General features: G+C 42.5%; 2 protein-coding genes across 3 annotated transcripts in view; one reads left to right on the forward strand and one right to left on the reverse strand.

The window, feature by feature from the left end:
- The window catches only part of SRPX2 (sushi repeat containing protein X-linked 2), a 25,668-nt gene extending 15,881 nt beyond the window's left edge, over nucleotides 1–9,787 (forward strand). The window contains exons 5-11 of the mRNA XM_042479480.1: nucleotides 2,153–2,329; nucleotides 2,788–2,914; nucleotides 3,064–3,185; nucleotides 4,752–4,931; nucleotides 5,841–5,974; nucleotides 6,072–6,193; nucleotides 8,503–9,787. Of these exons, the coding sequence (XP_042335414.1) occupies nucleotides 2,153–2,329; nucleotides 2,788–2,914; nucleotides 3,064–3,185; nucleotides 4,752–4,931; nucleotides 5,841–5,974; nucleotides 6,072–6,193; nucleotides 8,503–8,683 (1,043 nt within the window). The 3' untranslated portion in view covers nucleotides 8,684–9,787. The remainder of the gene's footprint in view (nucleotides 1–2,152; nucleotides 2,330–2,787; nucleotides 2,915–3,063; nucleotides 3,186–4,751; nucleotides 4,932–5,840; nucleotides 5,975–6,071; nucleotides 6,194–8,502) is intronic.
- Nucleotides 9,788–9,863: 76 nt separating this feature from the next.
- The window catches only part of SYTL4 (synaptotagmin like 4), a 29,279-nt gene continuing 13,503 nt past the window's right edge, over nucleotides 9,864–25,639 (reverse strand). Inside the window, exons 8-17 of one of the 2 annotated variants that reach the window (XM_042479478.1) lie at nucleotides 25,522–25,612; nucleotides 24,443–24,546; nucleotides 23,642–23,728; nucleotides 21,691–21,869; nucleotides 19,520–19,622; nucleotides 18,652–18,813; nucleotides 17,210–17,318; nucleotides 16,621–16,720; nucleotides 15,894–16,102; nucleotides 9,864–10,561 (exon numbers count right to left, since the gene is read on the reverse strand). In XM_042479478.1, coding sequence (XP_042335412.1) covers nucleotides 10,419–10,561; nucleotides 15,894–16,102; nucleotides 16,621–16,720; nucleotides 17,210–17,318; nucleotides 18,652–18,813; nucleotides 19,520–19,622; nucleotides 21,691–21,869; nucleotides 23,642–23,728; nucleotides 24,443–24,546; nucleotides 25,522–25,612 — 1,287 coding nt within the window. In that variant the 3' untranslated portion in view covers nucleotides 9,864–10,418. Of the gene's footprint in view, nucleotides 10,562–15,893; nucleotides 16,103–16,620; nucleotides 16,732–17,209; nucleotides 17,319–18,651; nucleotides 18,814–19,519; nucleotides 19,623–21,690; nucleotides 21,870–23,641; nucleotides 23,729–24,442; nucleotides 24,547–25,521; nucleotides 25,613–25,639 lie in introns of those variants that run through there. The other variant, XM_042479479.1, reaches the window with a different exon arrangement.

Consider the following 25,639-nt stretch of genomic DNA (forward strand, 5'->3'; position numbering starts at 1 on the left):
TAATAATAATAATAATAATAATAATAATAATAATAATAATAATAATAATAATAGGATTTATTTATATGCTGCCCAATCACTGGGAATCCGGGCGGCTTACAACAGAGGGGATAATAGACAGTTTCCTGCCCTCAAGCTTTACAATCTAAAAAGACACGACACAAAAGGAGAAAGGAATGGGGGGGGGGGAAGGCCACCCTAACATATGATGATGGTAACAAAAACCCATCAGTGAAACCTTTAGGGCTCATTCTCACTTACATTTAAACCGGTGTGTGATTTGCCTTCGCTCTGCATTGGTAAATCAATTTTAAAAGGTTTGTCATTCCCACTACGAAAGTGGATCTTTTCATTATCCCCTTGTAATTGCTTCTTTTTTTTTTGGCACAATTGTTTGCACCGCTTTTAAATGCATGTCAATCATCTGTGCTTAAGCGGCAACCCAGGCAGCCTGGCTTGGGAATTATATATATTCAAAAACTGATAGAAGATTTGATTCATTGGTGTTGCAACTACTTGCCTCACGATGAGCTGCTGTCGAATTGCCTAGGTAATTGCAAGTAGCTGCAAAACCAATGAATCAAATCTTCTATCAATTTTATTTTTTTAAAAAATCACACGCCCATAGGTCACACCACAAGCACAAAGGCAGCACTGGGGAGGAGAGGAATGGTGGGTCTACCAAAAACTGAGGAGGGATGGGAAACACCCCTCTGCCATTAATCCTTCCCTTCCAGAATGATGCGATTCAGATCCGTTGTTCTCACTTGTTGAACACGCTTTGGAATCAATTCTTTTCAAAAGAACCACCAAAGAACTATTGTCAGGAAAGAGTGGGGGTTTTGCCTTTGTTTCGCTTCATCGCAATTGAAACCAATCACAGTAGGATCGGAAGCAGTTTCAAATGGGAACAATGGTCATATAACCCGATTAGCAATTTGCTTTAAATCATAGTGGGAATGCAGCCTTATTGGCCAACCGAACTGCACTATATTTGTAGTACTATATTTGTAGAACTATATTTATAGCAAGGTTTTGAAAGTCTGTGGGTTTCTTCATCAGGCAAGATGTTACAAGACAAACAGGAGGTGAAGAAAACAACTGGACATGTTAGTCCTTAGTAAAGTTAGGCTGCATGTGGTTTCAGTCCTTAGTAAAGATGGTATGCTGGGGAGGATATCTTTTGCAGACAGGCTCCTCCTCCTCCTGACCATGCGGCAGTTGGGAGATTTCCCAATTGTAAAGTCCATTTGCATCTCAGCAGGGACCCATCTTTTGCAATCCAGTGTGTCCCCATCCCAGTGAGGTCATAGAGAATATGAGGATGATAGTGAGCAAGAAAGATACCAGGAGTCTCAAACCAGGGTCTCAAAAAGACTCAAAAAGAGTCTCAAGCATATGTACTCAACACCCTCAGGACAACTTATAAGTAGAGGGAGCATCCTGCACCGTCTCTGCTTCGCCATAGTATTACCCTTGCAAAGTCCAGAGATAGTTATATACTTTTGTAAGCCCAGACAGGTCAGGTGGTCTGAGGAAGCAATGGTGATATGGCTGAACCTGTATAGCTGTTTTGTGTTTGCTTCCATTTTAGCAACATCTCTTGGTGAGAAAGTGCTGTAAGAGTCTGACTCTTTGAACCATGACATGTGCTGCCAGAGTGGTGCTAGAGTGCTGGATTTGCATGGAGGTGGGCTGGGTTAAGTTTAGCTCACTGCTTGCTGAGCCACCTTGGATATGCAATATCATAAATGGGCACACCAGCCCACAGGCTGGAAATAACTCATAGGAAGCCCACATATGGCCTACCAGTTTCTTCTGCCCTTATCTGTAATCCAGTGGTAATAATAGGATAACCTCATATATATGAAGTCCTGACTTTCTCAGAAGTACAGTCATAAATATGATAACTGGGTCATTTTTAAAATTGCATGGTTAATGTAGAAGTGTAGCAATTTTTTAAAAACTGCATTTTTACGTCTAGACATCATGAAGTGGTGTGATATTTAACACATAATTACGGTTGTCACCTTTTCCCCCTGGCAGGGCTGTTATGCTTTTAATGTGCCAAACAATGAATGCTGTATTCCTTCCAAAGCATCCTGGGTTATATGACAAGGCTAAAGAATATTTAAATTATTTCTCTCTGCAGAGCTTCGATGCCATACCTTGCCAGCGGTTTATCATGGTTCATACCAATGTTCAGATGGAGTGAAGGTGGATTCTCACTGCGATTATACCTGCCGGCCTGGATACTACCTGGAGGGTGACCGCAGCCGTGTGTGCATGGAAGATGGACACTGGAGTGGTGGCGAGCCAATTTGTGTAGGTAAATTCTCACCCTTTCTGGAGCAAACATTGGTCTTCTTGCCTCCTGAGATCTACAGGAAAAGTCACCACTGTCCTGCTTTTATTAACCCTATCTCATATGCACTTCATCAATTCCCACTGAGAGTTTGGAAAAGCTGCTTTCTGCTGGCAAAAGGCACTCTGGGAATTCTCATCCAAAGAAAGCTAGCACCTCTCACATCTATGACAGAGAAGTACCTTTTAAATGGTACAAATGTGCTGCTCCAAACCTTCCTAATAAGTAGAAAAAGTGTGATTACAGATAATCATATATTATGATGATTATGAAGACCTACAAAAATGTTGTAATTTCAAATGCTCCTGTTCAAGGGTGCCAATGGATGACAAAACAGTTGCTCACTAGTCTGCCAGACATGGAAAGTCTCTCCTTCCTTCTGCTTGTTTTCATGAAGTTCCTTTCTTCTTTTACCCAAGCAGATATAGAGCCTCCTAAAATCCAGTGTCCTGATTCACGAGAGCGACTGGCAGAGCCAGGGAAACTGACGGCCATCGTGTATTGGGATCCACCCCGGGCCAAGGATTCTGCTGATGGCATCATTAAACAGTGAGCTTGGGGGAATAGTTCCAGAGCCTGGCTCTTCAGCTGAGATGGCTATATTTCTTCAGGGGAATAAATTCGTCAGGGAAAAAAAACCTTCCAATCCACTTCTTGGCATCCCATCTCTGACATTGCTCTCTGTCTTTTGAATCCAGAGTGACACGCCGAGGTCCAGAACCAGGATCTGAGTTTTCTGAAGGAGAACACATTATTCGTTACACTGTCTATGACCAAGCATTCAATCGGGCTAGCTGCAAATTTTTTGTGAGAGTCCAAGGTAAATAAAGGTAGACTACTGTTTTACATACATCACAGTGCTAAATACACATTGTATTAATGGTGTGGCTTTTTCTTTTTTAAAAAGGATTCAATGAAAGGGATGCAGATTTCCCCTAAATTCAGAACAGAATAATAGCAATGTTTAATCCTTTTCTCCTGTACTGTGGCAACCCACATCCCAGCCAGGGCTGGAGAGTATGTTTTTTATTAGAATCATAGCATGAAGGAGGAGGGTTAAGCCATTCTCCCATCATCCATCCCAATCTGAATCAGCTTCTTCTGTTCCTGGGGCACACACAGGACACTTATGAAAGCCATCCTTTTAAAGTCATACATAGTTTGGCACTGAATTCCAACCAGGATTTGTGGGTTGAGCCTATGACTTCCAATTTCAAGCCTGCTGGGAAGCTAGAATAAATATATAAAATTACTACTTTGCAAGTAATTTTACCAGTGATCTGCTTAGAATGACCTACACTTGAACATGCATCTGATCTTAGTATCCTTCTTTTGATCTTTCTTTTCACCCATTTCTCATACTTTACTTTCTGAAGGTTTCTACTACCTGAAATGGCACACGGAACGATACCTGTGCTGGCCCTGCCATTAGGCAGACCTCAGGCAGCAGATTTCCAGCATCTTGAAAGGGCAACAAATCATTACTTAGTTGATTTGTTATTGTACATCTATTGTCAGATTTAGAGAGAGGGGTTGATGGGATTTCCTTTCTCCTGTACCAAAATAACTTGTTTGGCACTGTATATTAACCCAAAATGCTATGCAGAGGAAGCAGTTGCTGCATGGTGTCAGGCAGCAGAATACTTTTCACTATCCTGGAGGGTAAACTATTTGTAATTCTGGGAAATTAAGGTGATGAAGACTCTTTACATCAGAGGTGAGCAGAGTGCACCCCAACACTGTTTTGTTGGCCCTGATCCTTTCTGACTCCCTGGATTGTCCTTTTTATGGCCAAAAGGTAGGGGTGGATTGCCACACCTGACAGCTAAATATAACAGTTTGTTGGTTTTTCCTGGCACCTTTGGCAGTCTGTGACCAAAGGAAATAGCCCCTGAATCCTCTACAATTGTCCACCCACTTTAGGTGAACAGGCATTTTAATCTGTGATCACAACTGTTCTACGTCACATCCCCTAATGGTTAGATCTTCTGTCTAATTGCAAAGGTGGTGCAGCAGTTAAATGCCACTCGCTCACAAACCACAAGGTTGTGAGTTCAATACCAGCCAGGGGCTCAGGGTCAATTCAACCTAGCATCTTCTGAGGTTGTTAAAATGAATACCCAGCATGTTGGGGGTAATTGGCTTACACATTGTAAACTGCTTAGGGAGTGCTTAAGTGGACTGATAAGCAGTATAGAAATGTACTTGCTATTGCTATTGCTGTTGTAATGCGGGAAAGTAAAAGGAGCATGAAAGTAATATAAAATATTTACACAAATAGCTACGGGGCATTCCACAGACCTACTTCAATAATCACAGTGCCCTCCTGTGTTCTGTTCTGTTTTATGTCATTTTGCCTGCTTATTGTTGACTGTTTTTTTGGCAGTAAGTCGCTGTCCTGTTCTGAAGGCACCAGAGCATGGTTACATCAGCTGTGACTCAGCAGGCAACAACTACGGAGCTACTTGCGAGTACCACTGTGATGGAGGCTATGAACGCCAAGGCACCCCTTTGCGGATCTGCCAGTCAAGTCGCCAATGGTCAGGCTCTCAGCCTACTTGCACGCGTAAGTGTTGGGGCTGGAGGGGAGGAGACAGCTATAAGCCCCATGTTAAAAGCACCATGAAGGGAGTACGTATATCATAAGAGGAGCCATGTGAGATCACCCCAAAGGCCTATTTATGCCAGGATTCAGTTCCACAGTAGTGACCAGATAACTATGCAAACCTCACAAGCAGCACATGAACAGAATAACACCCACCTGCTGTTCTTCCCCAGCAACCAGTAGAGAGAGGCATATTGCCTCAGATGCTGCACTTGTTATATAGCCATCATGACTAGCCATCCATTGATTCTCAAAGGATTTCCCCATTCCAGTTTTAGTCTCTCCAAGCTCCTGGTCATCAGACTATCTTGTGGGATCAAGTCTGTTTAGGGAGCAAGCCCTCTGACCATCCCTGGCAGGTTATATGGAATTTCAGTCTTGATAATTAGCATCCTTATCTGGCCAGATAACCAATATCTGTCCCTTCTGGCTCTGGTTCTCTGAAAGGCTGTGGTAGAGGCAAAGAGAGGTCACTGAGGGACAGGGGTCCTTCAGCATTCACCTCCCTATCTGGCCAGGTGTCCTCCTTGCCACTGCAGCTGCTTTTTGTTTTCCAACTCTGCTGCTTCTCTAGCATCCCACACAGGGGCATTAGGCAGAATGATGTGGCTGCCTCAGGCAGAGGTTTTGGAGTGTTATGAAAGGGCAGCAAGTTTATTTTATTCTTACTGGATTTTTTTTCTCCCAGGGATGGTCAAAGGGCTTTTCTGCCTCGTGCGCAAAAAGAACTTGGCCATCTGTGGGCACTGTACACATTGTGGCTTGGATATGTAGTAGGCATCTTTTGCTGCTGTTCTGTTTCAGGCACTAACATGTCTTGAGTCAGCCCTGAATCAGAGGCAACCATAACATACTACTCCCTTTATTCAGCCATGCAGATCAATGTGGATGTAAACTCTGCTGCCAGCCTCTTGGACCAGTTTTATGAAAAGCGCCGGCTTCTCATCATCTCTGCTCCAGATCCCTCCGATCGCTACTACAAAATGCAGAATGCCATGTTGCAGGTTTGAGCCCCTCCCCAAAATTCTGTCCTATATTTTTGACCCTTCCCTCCCTCCCTCAAGCACTGGGTGCTGACCAACCACTTTCTCTTCAATATAGCAAGCTACCTGCGGGCTGGACTTGCATCATATTACTGTCATTGAACTAGTGGGGCTGCCACCCCATGAAGTGGGGAGGATCCGTGAGCACAGGCTTTCAGACACCATCATTGAACAGCTCAGGTTAGTGGGAAGTTAAATTGGACATTGTGGCATCTCTCAGTCAGTGCACAGAAAACAACATTCAGTGACTGATTTAGGGTCAATGCTCACAGGGTTATTATGCTACTTTATCATCATAAATACATTTATTGTAATAGCCAAAGTGATATGAAAATTAAAGAATGTGAAAGTATGATTAGCACCAGTACCTAACCATTGGATTGACTTCCCTGACACAAGGTGAGGTGATAAGCACAAAGAGAGGGTGCTGAAAGGTTCTTTGCCTGACCAAGAAGGAAATGACCTATAATCATGCTACTCCACATGCTCACCTCAAAGTTCAATGCACTTGGCAAATCATTTCTCAAATTTCTTTAATCCTTCAAAAAAAAAAAACCTCTGATTTCTGGTCATTGAAATACTGCTCTGCTGCTGCTATCATGAATCATTCAAAAATTTCCTTCCTTTCAAACTCTTTTTAAGGTTTAGAAACAGGAAATTGTCAGATAGAACAAGATCTGGTGATTAGATTGGATGGTCTGTGCCTTCAAAACATCCATCATCTTGCCAGTCTGTGAGCAGGTGCATTGGCCTGCACAAAAACAACACCTTTTGCCATTTCCCTTCAATGCCTCAAAACATCCACACAGCAAGTTAAGAGTAGTATTCTGCATTAACTATTTGGCCCTTCTGAATATAATCAGCCATCAAAATACTTTGCTTATCCCATAAACTGTGGCCATGACATTTCCTGCTGACCTTTGAGTCTTGAATTTCTTAAGCCATGGGGAACCTGAGTACTGCTACTACAAGGGCTGTTGTTTGGTCTCCAAATCAGAGATGTACAACACGCCCATGCCATACATAGGCTTGCCATTAGCAAACTTGAGGTCACGTGGACAGCAAGCCCTAGTATGGTGAACGGAGCATGTGCCATAGGCAGAATTTGCCTTACACGGGGGGTGGTCCGGAATGGTTCTCCCATGTAAGGTGAGGGCACACTGTACATGTTTCATCGGCAATGCTGAGTTGATCCAAAATATTATTTAGATCGCTCAAAAAACTTGGAGGTATCCACTCAATATAGTTTCTGGTCAGCATTCAGACATTTTGATACCCACTTAACCACTACTTCTGCATAGCTAGAATTATGTATCTGCTCATGAATTGTAAACCTACTGCACTTCCAAGATACCTCTAGTGTCTTAGCAATTCTTTTAGCTGAAATTCACTGATCTGCCAAAATCAGGTTACGAACATGCTGAACAATTTCAGGAGCTGACACTGTTAAAAGCAATCTCAAAATCTCCATGCTGAAAGTTAGCATGCCAGTTCTTCAGTTTAGTATGATGTACACAGTACTTCTCATTCATACACTCATGGACTTCCTTTGGTGTTTTCTTCTGTAGGAACAAGAAGTTCATGACAGCCCAGAATTCATTACTTTAAAATTCCACACTTATTGCTGACATGGTATTATCAGTGAGCAGAAAGGCTATGATCCTGTGAATTGGCGGTTTGCAATAGAAAAGAACACTCTTTCAAGCTACAGTGACAAAATTGTGCTCAGATTTTGGAAAGTGGGTCAGGCTGAGAACTTTTCAGCACTCTCTCATGTCTTATTAAGAGTCAAAAGGGAGTGAACCAGGTATGGGCAACCTGTGGCTGTCTGGAGCATGATAGAAACTAGTCCAGTAAGATCTGGAAGATTCACAATTTCCCAACTACTGCTCCAGGGTTTAAGCTCTTGTCTATTCCTAAATCTAATTTAACACAAACAATCTATGGCCTGAGGATAGGGGATGCTCCACTCAGTGTGATGGGAATGAGGCAGTCCCCCAAGTGTGGACCATGGCTGTCAGCTCTCTTCACACACTGGCTTCATGGTCACCCCGGCTAATGCTTTCTTTACCATCCAATGTATCTTCACTGTATTCCTGCACTTGGTTGGTGAGACAAGAGTGATCAAAGTGAACCCTTTCCCTTAGTTACTCTCGGCTTGTAGCTCTAAAATACACAGTGGCATTCATAGTTCACTTTAGGAAATAGCAGTCTCCTTAGTATCACGTTTTATTAAATATAAAACCTGGATTGAGTTACTACTGTTTAAAAGTGCTCAAAACTCCTCAAACACTTATTTAAAACCTTATGACAATGCATTTGTAAGGAGGGCCTCTGGTCTTATAGAGCAAGAATGGAAGATACAAACCATTGTGGCTAAAACTACCAAGAAAATTCATAAACCCAGTGCAATTTGAAACAAAGACTCTTAGATTGCACAATATTCCTCAAGGGAATATACTAGTTCAATGTCAATTTTGTTTCTTCAGGCATTTCCTCCATATCACCCGCCACCGTTTCAATATAGTGTTTGTCGACAAAGATGGGGTGGACCGTGAGCGCTACATCCAACCTGTGACACCAGATGAGCTCTTTTCTTTTGTTGATAACTATCTGCTTAGCAGCCAGGAAGAGGTCCAGAGGGAACAGAACCAGAACACATGTGAGTGACAATGGACTGCTGTGATCCTAGGAGTAAAAACTGGATACCTTTGGCCTCTAACACCTCTACCTGCTAGAAGACAACTGGAGTATCTCCCTTCGGCACCTTTCTTTACTAGAGGTGAAACCAAAGAAGCATTGCTGGATTTAAACCTTCAGGGATAGCACAGGCTGCCATTAGAGGCTTCTGGGTTGTATTCATGTGAAGAAATACTATTTCTCCTGTTAGGATTATTCTGGAAAGGGCACCTTATTTATGTATCTACTTCTTTTTTTGCAATCAGTATCTTCCCCATGAGGAGGATCACACAGGAAGGTCACCACAGCAAGAGGGAATAACCTTGAGCCATCCACATGGTTGGTGTTGTTTTTTAAAGTAAAACTCCCACCATCTCTTACTATTGGTCATACCAACTGAGACGTCAAGGTCAAAACATGTGGAGATCTAAAGGTTCCACATTCAGGAACCAGAGGATAACCCAGAAACCTTCATCTTCTGTTTTCAGAATGAGAAGCTATTCTTACCCTGCGGAAAAGAGTGTTAGTTTTTCAGGTGTTGTCAGATTCAGTCTTCCACCAGCCCCACTAAGCATGGTCAATAATAAAGATGGGAGTTGTAATCTAACAATATCCAGAGGCTGGAGACTCCCTATACCAACTGTAGAGGAAACCTAACTCTGGTTATGTTTATATCCAGCTAGCAAATCAGCAGCAGTGGCAATACATCCTCTTTAAAGAGAAGTACACATTTCTGCTCACTCTTCTGTTCTTAAGGTGGGAGGGAAGTTGATGGGACAGAAGAAAATACACAGCAAAAGAGTGATGTGAGACTCTGCTTTTTGCTGTACAGTAATGAATGTAACCCACTATGTGGATTTCTTATCTCACCATACAGAAAATTTTGTTGCCTTTCCTCTGTATTATAACTACAAGTATGCCTTATAAAGCCCTGGGCTCCACAGGGACTTCCAGCTTTTCAAACTAAAGATGCGAAACAGTACTTTCTAAGAAGTGTCTCCACCTTGTGAGATGGCAGAATGTTTCTGAAAAGAATGGTGAGGAGAAGTACATGCTTCTTCTATGGAAAGCGGCTGAGTGTATGCCCTGTTTTTGCTGTATTTGTTACCTCGTCACCTTTTTAAAAAGGATTTGGCAACCAGAACTGTGCAAAGTATTCTGAGGCCATTAATGCTTTCATATATTTAAACTTTATTTCAGCGTCTCTTTCACTCAGGCACAGAGCAGAAGGAAATTACATTTAAAAATAAAAACAGGATGTAGACATGTGGCCTGCTCCAGAAGATTTGATGGAAAGGAAAAATGTGAAACAAAAACAAAGAATTTTTAAAAGTCACTTTGCAACCCCACCAGAGTAAGGATGCATACAGAATGTAATTACAATAAAAATTACAAAACCAAGATCCCTTTAAATAAAATAGGCTGCCAAGGACATCCCTTTCAAAGTGAGCCAGTTTCAAAGATTACTGAAAACTCACTCTATTGCTACATGTGCCAGGAGCCAAGAAATATTGTTCTCACTGCCCTTGAGACAGCCTTCCCCAACCTAGTATCTTCCAGATGTCCCCAACCAGTTATGTTGGGTGGGAACCTCTAGGAAAAGCAGTTCAGAAGACCTGGAGGTCAGCAATTTGAGAAAGACTGGGCTGCCTTAAGGTCTCTGGTGCAGCAGCCCTGGTACTCCTTTCCTTCCTGGATTCTGTTCCCAAAAAAGGCTCAAGCAATATTATGGCCGTGACCTAGCCATAGTAGCACGTAGGGGAAGAGTCCCTTCTACCCATGATCCTGGATACTTGCGCATTTTCTGCCACAGACTTATTTCCTCGCCTGTAGAATCCATCCAGTCCACCACCTGGCCATTATTCATTCCTAGAGACAGAGAGAGAGAGAACACAGACAGTAAAACAGAGCTTTTGTCTTCAATTGTGTGCTGTAGCTGAGAGCAGAGAGCCAAAGCAAACTAGATACAAGACTCAAGAAAAACAAAATAGTGGCAAAGGAAACTAAGATATTAAACCAGATTATGCAGAAATCTCAAGGTTGGGGAGCCTGTGAACTTCCAAATGTAGCCCTGAGAGTCAGTAGCAAGGGGAACAGGAGCTTTCTGCCCAACATTTGGGAAGCCAAACATACCCAATCTCTGATCCAACCCATATGGTCTACTTTGTTTGCAGCACCAGTCCTGGCACTCATCATGTCCAGTTGTTTGGTTTTTTAAACTAGAAATGACAAGGATTGAGGCCTTCAGCATAAGAAAAGGTTCTCTGCTTATTTGTTACTGTTCCCTCCATTCAAGTTGTGAGATACAATGCTTCATATACAGACAGACAGAGAATGTGCAACATCTCTTCATATACAGACACATACTGAATGTGTAACAAGGAAGAAATTATACATCTTGGCTACTTTCATTAGGCATACCTCTGCTACAAGGTGTAGAAGCTACAAGGTTATCAAGGTGCTCCTCATAACCCTGACATTTGCTCTGACTACCCATCATCTTTCCTTTCCCTTATGCAGAACAGTGTAAAACCCACCACCATATATTATTTCTCAAAGCAACTGGACCTGACTGTAATTGCGCATTTCCAAAAAACAAAAATGAGTCAGCAAATAATTGTTCCTGTACTGATTGATGTGTGTTGTTCCTTCTTTTGTTGCCTACATTGTTTCAAACTAAATTTGGTTCATTTCAAAATAAACAAACTTTGTTTCAACTCTATTTCAATGTAACATATTACATTCCCACAAAAAGAGAAGAGCAACTAGTGTCCCCATGGGAAGGGCTTTCCTGAGGTCTGGTCAATGTTAGGTTGGAAGAACTACTTTTTTCTTTAGACTAGAACAGGGGTAGGCAACCCTTTTGAGCTGGGGGCCGGGTTGCTGTCCCTCAGACAACTGGGGGGCCGAAGCCAAAAAATAAATAATTAAATAATTTTTAAATAGTTAAATAAATAAATAAACTGGGACAAATGCAGGACAAAATTTTCAAATGGAGGGCACTTTTTAAATAAAAAATGCGGATACGCGAAAAAATTTGCTGATTTTTTAAAAAATGTTAAGATAAATGCATGTTTCTGAGGCTTCTATAGACAATTGCCCCATCATGCCCCTCACGCGAGATGCCAAAGGCCCCGGCGGCAATCGGCGGCAGGACCGGGCTGGGGCCGGTCCCAAGGCCTTGCCGGGCCGCATCCGGCCCACGGGCCGCAGGTTGCCTACCCCTGCACTAGAACCATGAAGTCCAAAACAGAGGTGCATGCTAAAAATTAAGGAAAGTAAAGCAATGCCCCCCAAAATAACCCGCTCTGCTTTTCTCCCAACTTTTTTTGTTTTAGCAATGTACAGGGGAAGTACTTAGAATAGTTACTTTTTTGAAGCGACAGTTCCCAAAACCTTGAGTGGCCATGCTGTCTGAGGAGTTCTGGGCACTAATCCAAGAAGTAGTATCTTTCAAATTTTGAAACTGATATTTTTAATTGTTTTGTTAAGTCAACTGGGTGTCTGCAAAAACATTTGCTGATTTACTGCAAACCACTCAAGACCTCTACAGTCAGCCCTCCACATTTGTGGCTTTGGCTTTTGTGGATTTGATTATTTGCAGATTTGGTTACTATGTTCTCTTTAGGAATTATTATTATTATTATTATTATTATTATTATTATTATTATTGGCTCCATACAGACAGGCCAAAATAAAGCTGCTTCAGGCCACTTTGGAGGTATGCTGTTTAAATGATGCATGCGTCCTAAGAGTCTGGAAGCCAGGCCAAAACCACGATCCAGTCCTAAGGACTGGAGCACAGCTTTGGTGCAGCTTCTGGACTCTTAGGATGTATGCATCATTTAAACAGCATCCCTCCAAAGTGGCCTGAAGCAGCTTTATTTTGGCCTGTCTGTATGAAGCCATAGTTTATTTTTATAGTGCTGTAAATGTACACAGCGCTGTACATACAAATGATCAAATCAATAAAAATAAAACCTGCCAATGGCATACAATCTACAAAATCTCTAGGTTCTCCAGCATAACTCTGCTGGAAATTGACCATAGTGTTGTGTTGGAGGACTTAGACATTACTAAAGAAAACACTTCTGTAGGCATTTGTAGGTCCTGCAGTGTGATTCTGTGGTCAGCTTCTGGCAGATGTTGACTATAGAGTTGCACTGGAAGCCCTAGAGATTCCTAGAGGTGTTCTTTCATCTTTCAAGTAAAAAATATTGCTGTTGTTTTTATTTACAGTTTTTCCACTTTCACAGGGATCCTGTGCCCCTAACTCCAGCGAACGTGGAGGGCCAACTGTACCTGTTGAATCTGATATATCTTCTGCACTACACCCACAATATGTTGCTGCTAGAGCACATGTACAAATAGAGAGGTGCCAGGTTCAATCCTGCCTTTAGCTACTTAATCCAGAGGAGACAGGGCTAAATATTTGGTCTTGTAAACTGTGAGCTCTGGAAAAAACCCTCTGCCATGGAGAAGACAGATGGGAACTGAGTAGGGTTTCTTCCAATGGAAGCCTAATTGCCAGTATTGATTGCAATGGCCCTATGAGAAAATGGCAGGCACAAGCAAGAAGGGAAGTAGCTCAGTGGCACAGTATATGCTTTGTTTACAGCAGTGCTTCTCAATTATTTTCTGTCATGCCCCTCCTAGGAAGAAGAAAACATTTCGCGCCCCCCCGCACGACTGTAAATAGTATCATTTGTCTATAAAATTGTTATAAGTACTGTATCCTTACGAAGCCTCGCGCCCCCCCTGGGGGGCGCACCCACTATTTGAGAAGTACTGGTTTACAGAAAGCTGCAAATTCGGTTCCAGTATTGTGGTGAAAAGACCAGCAAACCAGCCAATCACTAGCCATAGGCCATTAGCCGATCAGATGCTGGCTGGGGAAATTTAAAGATTCTGTGTGGCAGTTGGTTTAGTCAGTTGGGCTTGGAATCTTGAGAGGGAGGTTCTGGGGAGTCTAGAGGAGAGTTGGTTCAAAGGGTTCGAGTGAGAGTTAGTCAGGGATGGTTAGGGGTAGAGTCTTAAGAGGAAAAGGCTCCCTCCCGTTATATATGTCCAGGACTCTAGAAAAGAGAGTGGCTGGAGTATAATATCCTGAGGGATATCTTTAGTTGGGGGTTGTGAAACCCAAGTTTAAATAGAATAGACTGATAGTGGGACTGTGGGAGTCCTAAATAAATACAGATAGTGTTCTGTGTTAAAAAGATTTTAAAGTAACTAATATCTGTAACAAGTGTATAAATCATCTGAACCAGTAACATATTTTCAAACCGTTGTTGTAAATAACGTTTTAGTTGTGTTTTTAAGAGGTAAGCACCTGGACTTGAGTTAATGGTACACTACTCACATTACAAACAATGGTGGCAGAGGTGGGATAAGAAAAGCCCAAGACTGCCATCTTAAAGAAAAATACTAAGGTGAAGGTTTGGCAGGCGCCCTTCACATATTTGGTGGCAGTGGTGGGATTAAAAAGTCCCATGGGACTGCCATCTTAAGGAGAAGAAATAAGGTGAAGGAGTCTTCTATTCACAAGTATCTCCAGGTAGGCCTGGGAAAGAATCCCTCTGAACTTTCAACAACTGCAGCCTATTGCTGTTGACAACAGTGGTCTACTTGAACCAATGGTTCAACAGAATATGGCAGTGCAGTGACCCTGATGTGGAAGTGGTCAGGTAGGAAAGAGTGGGTGTGATGGGAAAGAATGCAAAGCAGCGAGGATTTAGCTAGTTAAACTGGGCAGTTGGAGAGAAGATGAGAAAAATAGCTCAACATCAACTTTGCTTTTAAGAGTTTATGTTGTTTCTATATAATTGCTGCACTGGGCTCTCCATGTATCTTTTATTTACCACAGAGACTTTTATTCTGCTGTTAAAAAAATAAGTAAAACCTATTCTTTTGAAAGGAATCCAGGAGAGCATTTTTAATCCAAACAGGGCCTTCCATGATATAATTTTACCTTTTCTATTTTGAAAGAACAGAAGATTTCCTTGTCATTTCCTTTTTAGTCCAAAAGAAGGCCTATAGAAACTTTTAAAAGTTGAGGAGGGCCAAAACCATGCAAAATGGTAATGGATGTCCTCTCCAGAGGCATGGGGCTGCTAATGGATATTTGGGGGCAAAATTGGGGGGCAAGTGAGTACAACCCTCCAGGGTTTCATGGGGGCTATGTGACTCCCCAACCCTTGGCAGTTCCCACTCCCACTTTAGATCCTATCTACAATGACTCCAGCGAGTAGTGGATAACATTTACTACTCTGCCAGCAACATAATTATGTAACGTTCCTCACTTGCTACAGAGATAGGGGTTGTAATTTTAATAGGATTACGCCGGGTCAAGAGACGGTCGCTAGCGGACGTCGGCGGAAGAGACATTGCTGGGCATCCTCTGAGGGAGAGAGAAGGCTGGCCCAATACCATCAGGGGCTAGCCTGAAGAAAGAGGCTCCTCCTCCCTAACTGTCATCTTTCGGCCTCTGAGGGAGAGAGAAGGCTAGCCCAATACCATCAGGGGCTAGCCTGAAGAAAGAGGCTCCTCGTCCCTAACTGTCATCGTTCAGCCTCTGAGGGAGAGAGAAGGCTGGCCCAGTACCATCAGGGGCTGGCCTGAAGAAGGAGGCTCCTCCCTCCCTAACTGTCATCTTTCGGCCTCTGAGGGAGAGAGTAGGCTGGCCCAGTACCATCAGGGGCTAGCCTGAAGACAGAGGCTCCTCCCTCCCTAACTGTCATCTTTCGGCCTCTGAGGGAGAGAGAAGGCTGGCCCAGTACCATCAGGGGCTAGCCTGAAGAAAGAGGCTCCTCCCTCCCTAACTGTCATCTTTCGGCCTCTGAGGGAGAGAGTAGGCTGGCCCAGCTCCATCAGGGCTAGCCCGAAGAAGAAGAGCCCTCCCTCCGGTCCATCTGCCTTGGTCCAGGCCTCAGAGGGAGAGAAGAATGCTGGACCTGATTCCCTCCCCCCCTCACCATTCCCTTCTCCTTTTGTGTCATGTCTTTTAGATTGTAAGCCTGTGGGCAGGGAACTGTCTGTTATCCCCTCTATTGTAAACCGCTCAGATTCCCAGTGATTGGGCGGTATATAAATAAAACCTATTATTATTATTATTATTATTATTATTATTATTATTATTATTATTATTATTATTATTAGACTGAGGCTCTGCCTCGACTTCAGCCAACCCTCAATCCCACCTCACCATTTCCAATTCCAAGCCGGACTCCACCCAAGAAGTCATTGCTGGAAAGGGGTTCCCGGTCCCAAACAGTGAGTTCCAGGCAGATGTGTGGCAGCTCTTCTGGACTGATGTTGTGATAGACCAAAGTGTGGTTGTAGTGAGGGTTCAGACTCTTCTTCACAACTGGGGTCTTCCTTTTAGTGGCTTTATTCCTCAATGGTAGCAAATATCTATGAACAAAGAAAAGATGACTGTCCTTATTAAAGATGTTTCCAGGGTCAAGTCTGGCAGAAACTGAAATGGGAAAAGTGAATGAGGTCTACAGGGCATCTTGAGAATCTCTGCTTTCAATAGGAAAAGAATTCTCAAGGGTCAGAAGAGGACATTTCAAGCACTCTCTGGAACCTTCTCATGGCCAGAAAAAGCTGAATTTATTTACACAAAGTAAATAATCTGCACAGTGCTCAGCTTTTCTTGGACATGAATTGTTCCCACCCCCCACTGATTAAACTACAGTTTACACACCCCTACATATGGTTGCTTCCCAGAGCCAAGCACACTCACCTAATATTTGAGCATGCACAATGCCAAGACAAGTACAAGAGAATTATTCTTCCAACGCGACATAAACACATATGCTCAGCACTAGATTCCAATGTATGTGGACAGGGCAATGTTAACTATGATCCCTGGATCTCTAATTCCTTTTCCATCCAACACCGAGTTTTTAAAAAGCCTTTTTGCTCACCCTTTGACAAAGCTGTCAGATGTTCCTCCAGATTTGGCTGCTGTCAAATTTTTGGCCTCTTTGATCCAGACTTGAAGTTCACCTCCCTCTTCCTTTTTGCCTAAAGAGACCCTTGTTAGTGGCATGAATGGCAGAAGTCGGAAATAGAAGCTTACCCCCCCCCCAAGAAAATTCTGTTTAAAACATAGTACTTAAGGCTGGATTAGAACACTGGGAGACCAGGGTTCAAATCCCTACTTGGCCATGGAAACCCACTTGGGCAGATCACACTCTCTCAGCCTCAGAAGAAGGAAAAGAAAAACCCCTCTGAACAAATTCTGCCATGAAAACTCCATGATTAGATAGCCTTAGGGCTGCCATAAGTCGGACATGACTTGAAGGCACACAACAACAAACAACAAATGTAAGGCCCATACCAGACAAAACAGAACCTGAAATCTGAAAACATTTTCTCTGCTTACATTAAGCAAATACCAATCAGGTTTCCAGATCTGATAGAGTAAACAGTTCTGTGTATGAACAGGCAAGATTTAATGAGAAAACTAGGAAACCACAACACATGGCTATTGAATACCTTTCGAATACTCACCTTTTCTTCCATTTCCTGAACTGCCCTGCTGTTTGGCAGGTGGGATGAACTTCAAGGAAACCACCAACTCTCCTTTGTTTTGAAGAGAGGCACCCAAGTCCACAGAGTTCTAGAATAGATATGGGGAAAATGTATTGGGATGAATATGGGCATTTTTTTAAAATTTGAAGCAAACAAAATCAACTCGGTTCCTGCAAGATTTATTTATGACAACAGGAGGGTAGGGGAGTTGTGCATAAAAACATTGTGAAGGAGGCAATTGTAAGACAGCTTCAGTATGTGTCAAAGTGTTTTTTCTAAAGGGGTTACAAAGGAGTATAAATACATATATACCAAAGTCTATAGGGGTAGGAGTGGTGTAATTCAGTGGGTAGCTATAATACTGTATACTAATTTCTAAATATGTATCTATCACCCTTTAGTGATAAAATCTATAAAATCTTCCAAAAATAAAAATACCATGGCTGCAGATACAGAGCAACAAGAGATCAGAAGATGCTTCCAGTCTTAAAAGTTCAAAAAGGGGTGTCAAGAATTATTAGAAATTGAGATCAATGGCTAAAAAAAGTGGAAACAGAAAGGCCTTCACCTGTTCCCAAAGAAATAGCTAAATGGGCAACAGCCAAGCTTCCCTGCAGAGGGAATTCCACAAGTGAGGTGCCACTGCTTAAAACTAGACTAGTCTTCTTTCAATGGACATCCCCTAGATGGGTACACTGACTCCCATCATCCTCAGCCATAAGATTCCCAATTGGATAGTGGGAACTGTAGTCCAACACAACCAGTTGAAGGAGACTAAGTGACTTGATGGTAGAGTTAGACATAGGGAAGCTGATGCTGGTTGGAAATGTGGAAACAATCACAGGTTAATAAACAATTAATGAGATTATTCAAATTGTACTCTCCTGTGTACTGTCTTGAAACCAGGGTGGAATCATGCAGTTTCCAGGAGGGCTGCAGGATTTCCATCCTTGTTTTAAACTCTACTAAGAAAGAGATACCACCCGATGGATTTTCCCTAACATAAAAGTAACATGTTTATATAACCACTATACCTTACTGAGTTATTAAGGAAAGACCACTTACCAATTTCATTTAAGGGGCCCTTATATTCTGAGAATGGAAAAGCTACAAGTGGGGACTTCAGCCCCCATAATTCCCCAATGAGCACAGACAGTGTCCATGAAGGCTAGAAGATTCTGGGAGTTATAAGGGAAGAAACTAATTTTCTCAAACTCTATTGTTGCCAACATTTAAAAATAACAAGGTATATACAGGTGAACACAGGCAGGTATTAAATCAAACCTATAGCCTAATTTGGAGGACATGATAGGGAAACTAGAAATTTCACTTTCAGTTTCATTAAACTTCCACTGTGCATCCAATATCACTTTTGGCCAAAGTTGGCACTGCATAGAAACAAGCATAGACATATGACAGACCTTGCCATGTAGCGGAAGACTCGCTTCCAAGGGATGCTCCATGTTCCAGGACTCCATTGGGACCTCTGCTTCTCCCAAGAATGTATTTCGGCCAAAGCGATCATGATGCCAGACAGAGAACTGCAAGGTCCTAGTCAGCAGAATGCTTTTGTTGATATCATACTAGTATAAAGTGACAAGACAGAAAAATGCTTAGCCATGATACCCAATAATGCAAGGTGCCACTATGTGAGACACAACCCATGGTCAATGTTCAGTGACAGATCCTAGTGCTAAACCTCTCTTAGGAAATTTGCCAAGAAAATCCCATGATATGGCCTTAGGGTCACCATAAGTCGGAAACTATGTGAAGGCACACAATAACAAATGACAGTTAAAGTGAAATTTAGTACTTTAATTGTGTAGTGTGAAATGGCCCCTGATAAGTGGATGATTTAGCTCAGATCCTCCTCCCTTGTGGTCTAAGAAGGAGCAAGCAGAAGGAGCTGCAAGTGGATTCTGAGGCCAGCTGGTAGTTAAGGTGCCAGTCCACAAAAACAGGCCATTCTTGTTGACTTGCTGTGTTTTGTCCCCTGGTGATGACATTGTTTAGGTACTTAAAATGGAGGACATAATCAGTATATTACTATCAAAAAAGCCACTCCAAAGTGTCACACAAGCCTACATGTCTGATATATTCTTAATTTACTTTATTCCACTTCAAAAATATCACAGCAAGAAAACAGACTTTAAAAATGATGAAAGCTGTCTATACTGAACTGTGCACTGATGTGCCATATCTGTATTTCTGCAATACCTCAACAGGGAAGCCCAACATACAACATGAAAGCCGGCCAATTCCCTGCATACAACACCCAAAGACAAGCACCTTGAGCAGCTCATGGTACAGGGGACTGACAGTGTTCCGTTTGATGGTGGTTTTACGCTTCCCTTGGCGGGATTTGTCTGGAAGAAGGTAAGTCTTCACATACCTGCAGAAGACAAAGGAGCAGATTTGCATCTTGCATTTCACAATTTCACACAGGAAAAATGCTGCTGCAATTACCCATTTTTATAGGCAAATCAGACAATTCATCAGGCAGTTCATCCTAGAATGTTCTGAGTGTGATAGCAGGCTGGAAGACCAGCCACTGATCCCTACCATCACACCATCTTGCTTCACACAATGATGCTTCAACAGCTGTCCAAACTGCATTCCTCTTTATGTTTACTTCTGTGTGGACCGAGGAAACCAAATGCAAATCCTTATACAGCCATGAAATTCACAAGGCCACCCTGGATCACTCTCACTGTTCCTCAAGAATATCTACCTCACAGGTTTGTTGCAAAATGAAACACTGGATATTTACCATGAAGGCCCTTTCTGGGATGGCTGTGAGAAGATATCCACACAGTTCTGGTTACATCCATCACTACCCAGAGAGATATAGGGACTCACATGATCTAAAGCTTTGCTGACAAGTTGCCTCTTCTGGCTCCTTCTTCCATGCCTTCACCAGAACAGAGCTCTCTTTCTATCTCTTTGTTCTTGTTCTTGCTCAGACCAGTCTTTTCCTGTCTTCTTTCTTCTTTTTCTTTCCTTTTATTTTCATCAAAAATTTTACCTGGTTTGTTTTTTGTTTCGGTTTTTTAAGTTCCTTCCCTTTTCTGTTTCCTTGTTCTCTCTAATGGCAAACCTATCATTGTGATTTCTTAATAAGATTAGGTCAGAAGGGGCTTGCTATTGTTTTCCTCTGAGACTGAGACAGTGTGACATGTCCAAGGTCACCCAGTGCGATTCCATGATCAAGTGGGGATTTGAACCCTGGTCTCTAGACTCCTAGTCCAACACCCAAACTGTACTGGCTCTCAAAGGCAATGCAATAACTACTCTAAGTGCCTTTTTGAAAGCCTATAGAACAGGCACCCCTTAGTTCCTGATGGAATTGAAAATCTGGGCAATGGCAGCAACAGAAGAGATGTTGTGATCCCAACTCTGATCAGAGAATGGGGGACAGAGGGTTAACTACAGTGGACCCTTGTTATACAGTGGGGTTGGGTTCCAACATTCCCCGTGTATAACAAAATCCATGGATGCTCAAGTCCCATTAAATATAATGACATAGCAAAATGGTGTCCCTTATAAAAAATGGAAAATCAAGGTTTGATATTTGAAATTTATACTTTTTTTGAACATTTTCAAACAGTGGATTCTTGAATCCATGTATTAAAAATCCATGTATAAGGTCCAACTGTATCCTGAAGGAAGGGTGGGTTAGAAATGTAATTACTCAGAGATGAAGATATGTGGCACTCTATAATTTGTTCAATAGGATCTTCCAGAATTTTTTCATGACTAGCTTTGTCATCTTGAACTGAAGGAAGCTGCATTATACAAATATCTAGCATGCTGCATACTGTTCATATAAAGAAACTAAAGGTGACAATGGCCCGGTGCTCCTCAGTTTGGAACTACAGCAACAGAGTTTTATTCAATTGATAGAACTGACCCATACTGCATAATGTTAATGCAAAACTTGAAGCAGGTGTATGTTACTTACCTTTCTGCCACAATGTGTGTATGTATGTGAGTGTCCTTTCGACATCACACTAAATTCATGGTTTGCATTAACTACAATTTAAAACACAAGTCTTCTTTAGCTTCCAGACAAAAAGCAAGAAAATCACACTTTACACCTGCTTGTCTGCTTTCACCTTCTGTAAGCTCATTCCTCTAGCCACAGTGGGCTTCTGGATAGAGCTGGGATAAGTTACTTTTTACAGTAAAACTCTACGAATCCACCAGCTAGCATTACCACAAAATTCTCCAAACACTGCTGCTGGACAGAGAGTCAGAATGGCTTGTCAATTCAGACATCATGTTGAAGATATTCAAGGATTAGATACAAATTGGGCACTGATTTGAACAAATTGTACAAATCTGTACTCCATAATGTATTCAAACTAGGCCTAAAACCGAACTGCCAAGCCTCACATCTCCCCTCAAACAGGGTGAATATTGTCCCTCCCACCCTGTTATTCACAATGATATACACTCACGGGTTGGAGCGTTTCTTGGCTTCATCAGCATATGCCAGGTGGCGGCACTCCTTCACATGAATGAACAAGGTCTGTGTCTTCTCCTCATAGCTCAAAGTGAAACCAATCTCACCCGTAACGCAGACGTTGCCGAAATCACCTGCCTCACTATAAATACTAACCATGCTTCCCAAAGTGCTCTAAGAAAATTTAAAAGACAAAACGTGTTGTAAATCATTTGCTGCAAAGGGGAGGAATGTTCCCTATAACACTCCAGATTGCAACTCTCATCAGCCCTAGCCAGCAACAGCCAACAATGAGGGAACATGGGAATAGCAGTACAACCTCTAGAGCCCCATGTTGCCTACCCTTAATACATGGAGAAGGAAGCTGAATTTAACCTTCCTTGTCAAATTTCTATTCACATCACCTTGGACATCTGTTTCATATTTAGATCAGTTATACCAGGTCTGGGGGCCGCATGCGGTCCACCAAAGGATTTTGAGCAGCCCGTGACAATGTGGAATGTCAGAGAGGGCCATGCGAAGGAGAAGAAAGGGCAAATGCAAGGCTCCTCCGCTGCTCAGCCTCCTTCTGAGGAGATGGCCATGAGGAAGAGGAGGACACGCAAACGCCCACCCTGCAAGGCTCCTCCACTGCTTGGCTTTCTCCCAAGGAGAAGAACGGGTGAAGGAGGAGGAGAAAGAGGGGCCAAAGCTTACTCTTCAAGGATCCTCCATCATGCGGCCTTCTCCCAAGGAGAAGGCCGAGTGGAGGAGGCGAAGGACAGGCAAGGCCTTTCTCTTGAGGAGAGCACCAGTCAAAGAAAGAGGAGGACTGACTTAATATTAATTAGTTCTAATTAACAGTAATTAATAATAATAGATAAATATTTAATTAAAACCTATTTGCAGCCCAAAATGGTTTAGCCTATTTTAATTTTAGCCCTTACCTACTGCCAAGTTGTGCAGGTCTGAGTTATACACAGTTGATGCAGCCTACCTCTGCATCAACTAAATATACTACATGGTCTGAAAACCATGCCTTATGACTCATGAGGGGAGACTGAGGGAGCTGGGGATGTTTAGCCTAGAGAAGAAAAGGTTAAAGAGGTGATATGATAGACCTGTATAAGTATTTGAAGGGGTGCCATATTGAGGTAGTTTTCTGAAACAAGAAAGAAAGCTTGTTTTCTGCTGCTCCAGAGAATAGGACAGGCAACAATGGAAACAAGCTACAGGAAAAGAGATTCCACCTAAACATCAGCAGGAACTGAGAATAAGAGCTGTTCGACAGTGGGACACACTCCCTCCAAATATGGCAGAATCTCCTTCTTTAGAGGTTTTTAAACAGAGGCAGGATGGCCATTAGTTGAGGGTGCTTTGATTGTGAGTTCCTCCATGGCAGAGAGTTGGACTGGATGGCCCTTGAGGTCTCTTTCAACTCTATGATTCTACTTCTTCCAGACTCCATGGATAGGAAGAAGTTTTCTTCTGTGTGATGGAAGTGGAGCTGAAATAGCCACCCACCCCCCACCCCCATCCCTGGTTGCAATGCTACCTTTCCTCACATTAGTCGCCATATCATGACTTACTGGGAAACCTTAGTATATTGCAGCAGACTAGCAAGAGTTTCAGATTCCCAATTATCTAACAATAGAAACAACTTAAATTTTTAAAATAGTTCCTTGCTCCAAATCAGATCGTTGAAAAACTAAGTGGGTGGAAAGAAGGAATTGGTTTTTGTTTTAAAAGACTGGTTGTCTTAGTTCAAGTCATAATCACAAATTTCTCATCTGAGCATGATCCAAGAACATTTTGTTCTTAATCCTTAGTTTATGTTTACCTCAACAGCCACTGGCTTCCACTAGTAAGGGTACCAGTTAAAGTGAATCCCATAAGCCCACCTTGCATCACTCATCCTATCCTCCACTCACAGAACTTTTATAACAGATATTAAGGCCAGCACTCACTGAGGATGCACCACTGCGCATGCTGCTTCTGGCTGCTCTCCTCCGATGGATCTCTACCAGGCTATCTATGTCTTCCTCTTCCTCTTCCTGGGGAAAGACATACAAAAGAGTTCCCTATTATGCCCTAAACAGCTTCAATGTGCCCTATGCGTGTTAAAGGGTTACTATAACACTACCACAACCCACATACTATCATAGATTATGTTCCATGTTGAGTGTGTGTCAGCTGAATTGCTCTGACATTACAACCAGAAATCCAGATGCTGAAAGAGGGATTATATTTAGAAAACAGCTCAGGACTGTGCCACCAGCACAGGACTAAGGTGGCTTACAAAAGGCTAGAACAAGATAAGTTTAAAATCTGATAACAAAGAAGTTAAAATACAATTAAACAAGTTATTAGATTAAAACTCCATTATTATTTTTTAAAAGAAACATCTCATTTACAGAGTTGGGGTATGCAGCTTCAGAGGGTCAGGAGGCCAGGCCAGGCCAGGCCAGGCCTATTTGCCATTAACTTTGACCTGGCCCTTCCTGGGAAATGGGGAAGTGACTTCCTGATTACTTCCAATTTTTCAAAAACAATTTGTTTTCTTGCCCTAAATAAATTGTGGGAAATGTACCTTATTTTGTGCCAGAATTATTTCCCCAGGGGCTTCCAGAAGCACCATCCTCCATTTTGGTGTCAATTTTGTTAAAGATTGGAGAGGTTATGGAGAGGATAGTCTCATGGTCACACAGCCTTCAGTAGTCACACATAGCAGAGAGACCACATGATTCCCATCCATTTTAGAAGCTTACCATTTCAGCATTGAGGCCAGGAACTGACTTGCTTCTGTCCCCTAGAGTTCCATTATCATTAACGGACTCCTCCGGTCGCAGGTCAATCACTGATTTGGTGTACTCTAACAATTGGAGAGGAAATCAGAGGACCAATGGTTTCAGCATCAGAACTGGAAAGAATCCCAGCCATCAATCAAATCCATCCCTTTAATGTAAAACAAGATTATCCCGTACCCAAAAGACATCTCAAATAGGTGCTTCTCCACCCTTCAAGGAATCTAAGAGGAAAAAGTTCCATCTTCATCTCCACCTGCTTTTTTCCCAGCTGAATGATATTTACAGCCAGATCAAACACATTTAAAGAAATGCATGTCATAACAGCTGGGAAAAGACCCAAGAAAGCTCCTGCTAATTAGGAGGTGGCAACCTGAGAGCTAGTGTAGCATAGTTATTTGAATGTTGGGCTATGATTCTGGAGACCAGGGTTCAATTCCCAATTTGGCCATGAAACCACCTGGGTGACCTTAGGCAAGTCACACACTCGCAGCCTCAGGAGAAGGTAATGGCAAACCTGCCCTGAACAAATCTTGCCAAGAAAATCCCATGTTAGGGTCAACATAGGTTCGCCCTAAATTGGAAATGATTTAAAGGCATACAACAAACACACAAACAACACAGGGATTGATGGACCAATTACCCGGTTCAATCTCTGTTTATGACACCCTGCTCCACAGAGCTCACAGTCAACCACATGGTCCCATTTTGCACTTTAGACTCATAACAATCCTGAAAGACAGAATAGGATCAGAAGGAGCAAATCACCTAATGTAAGTAATCAAGTAAGATACATGGCTGAGTCAAGATCTGAACTCAGCTCTCTCTAGTCTAAAACGCAACACCCTAAACACAATACTACACCAGCCAGCATAGGAAACAGCAGCACATTATATCTTAAACAGAGCCTGAAAATTAGTTTGGGGCATCACTATTCCCAGAATCCCCAACCAGCACTATTAGTAGCTATGCTAGCTGAGAAATCCTGAGAGCTGTCATCCCCAACACTAATTCTCCCATGTTCTACTCTGAAGGAATCTTACCTGAGGGTCTCTGTCTTCTTCTAGGGTTCTTCTTGAACAAGGTTTCATTCTCATCAGCTGAAGCTGCACTTTGGCTGCCCAAACGAACTTCCTAGAAAAGAATTAGCCAGCTTCCAAG

This window comes from Sceloporus undulatus, chromosome 7, assembly GCF_019175285.1.
Source record: "Sceloporus undulatus isolate JIND9_A2432 ecotype Alabama chromosome 7, SceUnd_v1.1, whole genome shotgun sequence".
Classification (NCBI taxonomy): domain Eukaryota; kingdom Metazoa; phylum Chordata; class Lepidosauria; order Squamata; family Phrynosomatidae; genus Sceloporus; species Sceloporus undulatus.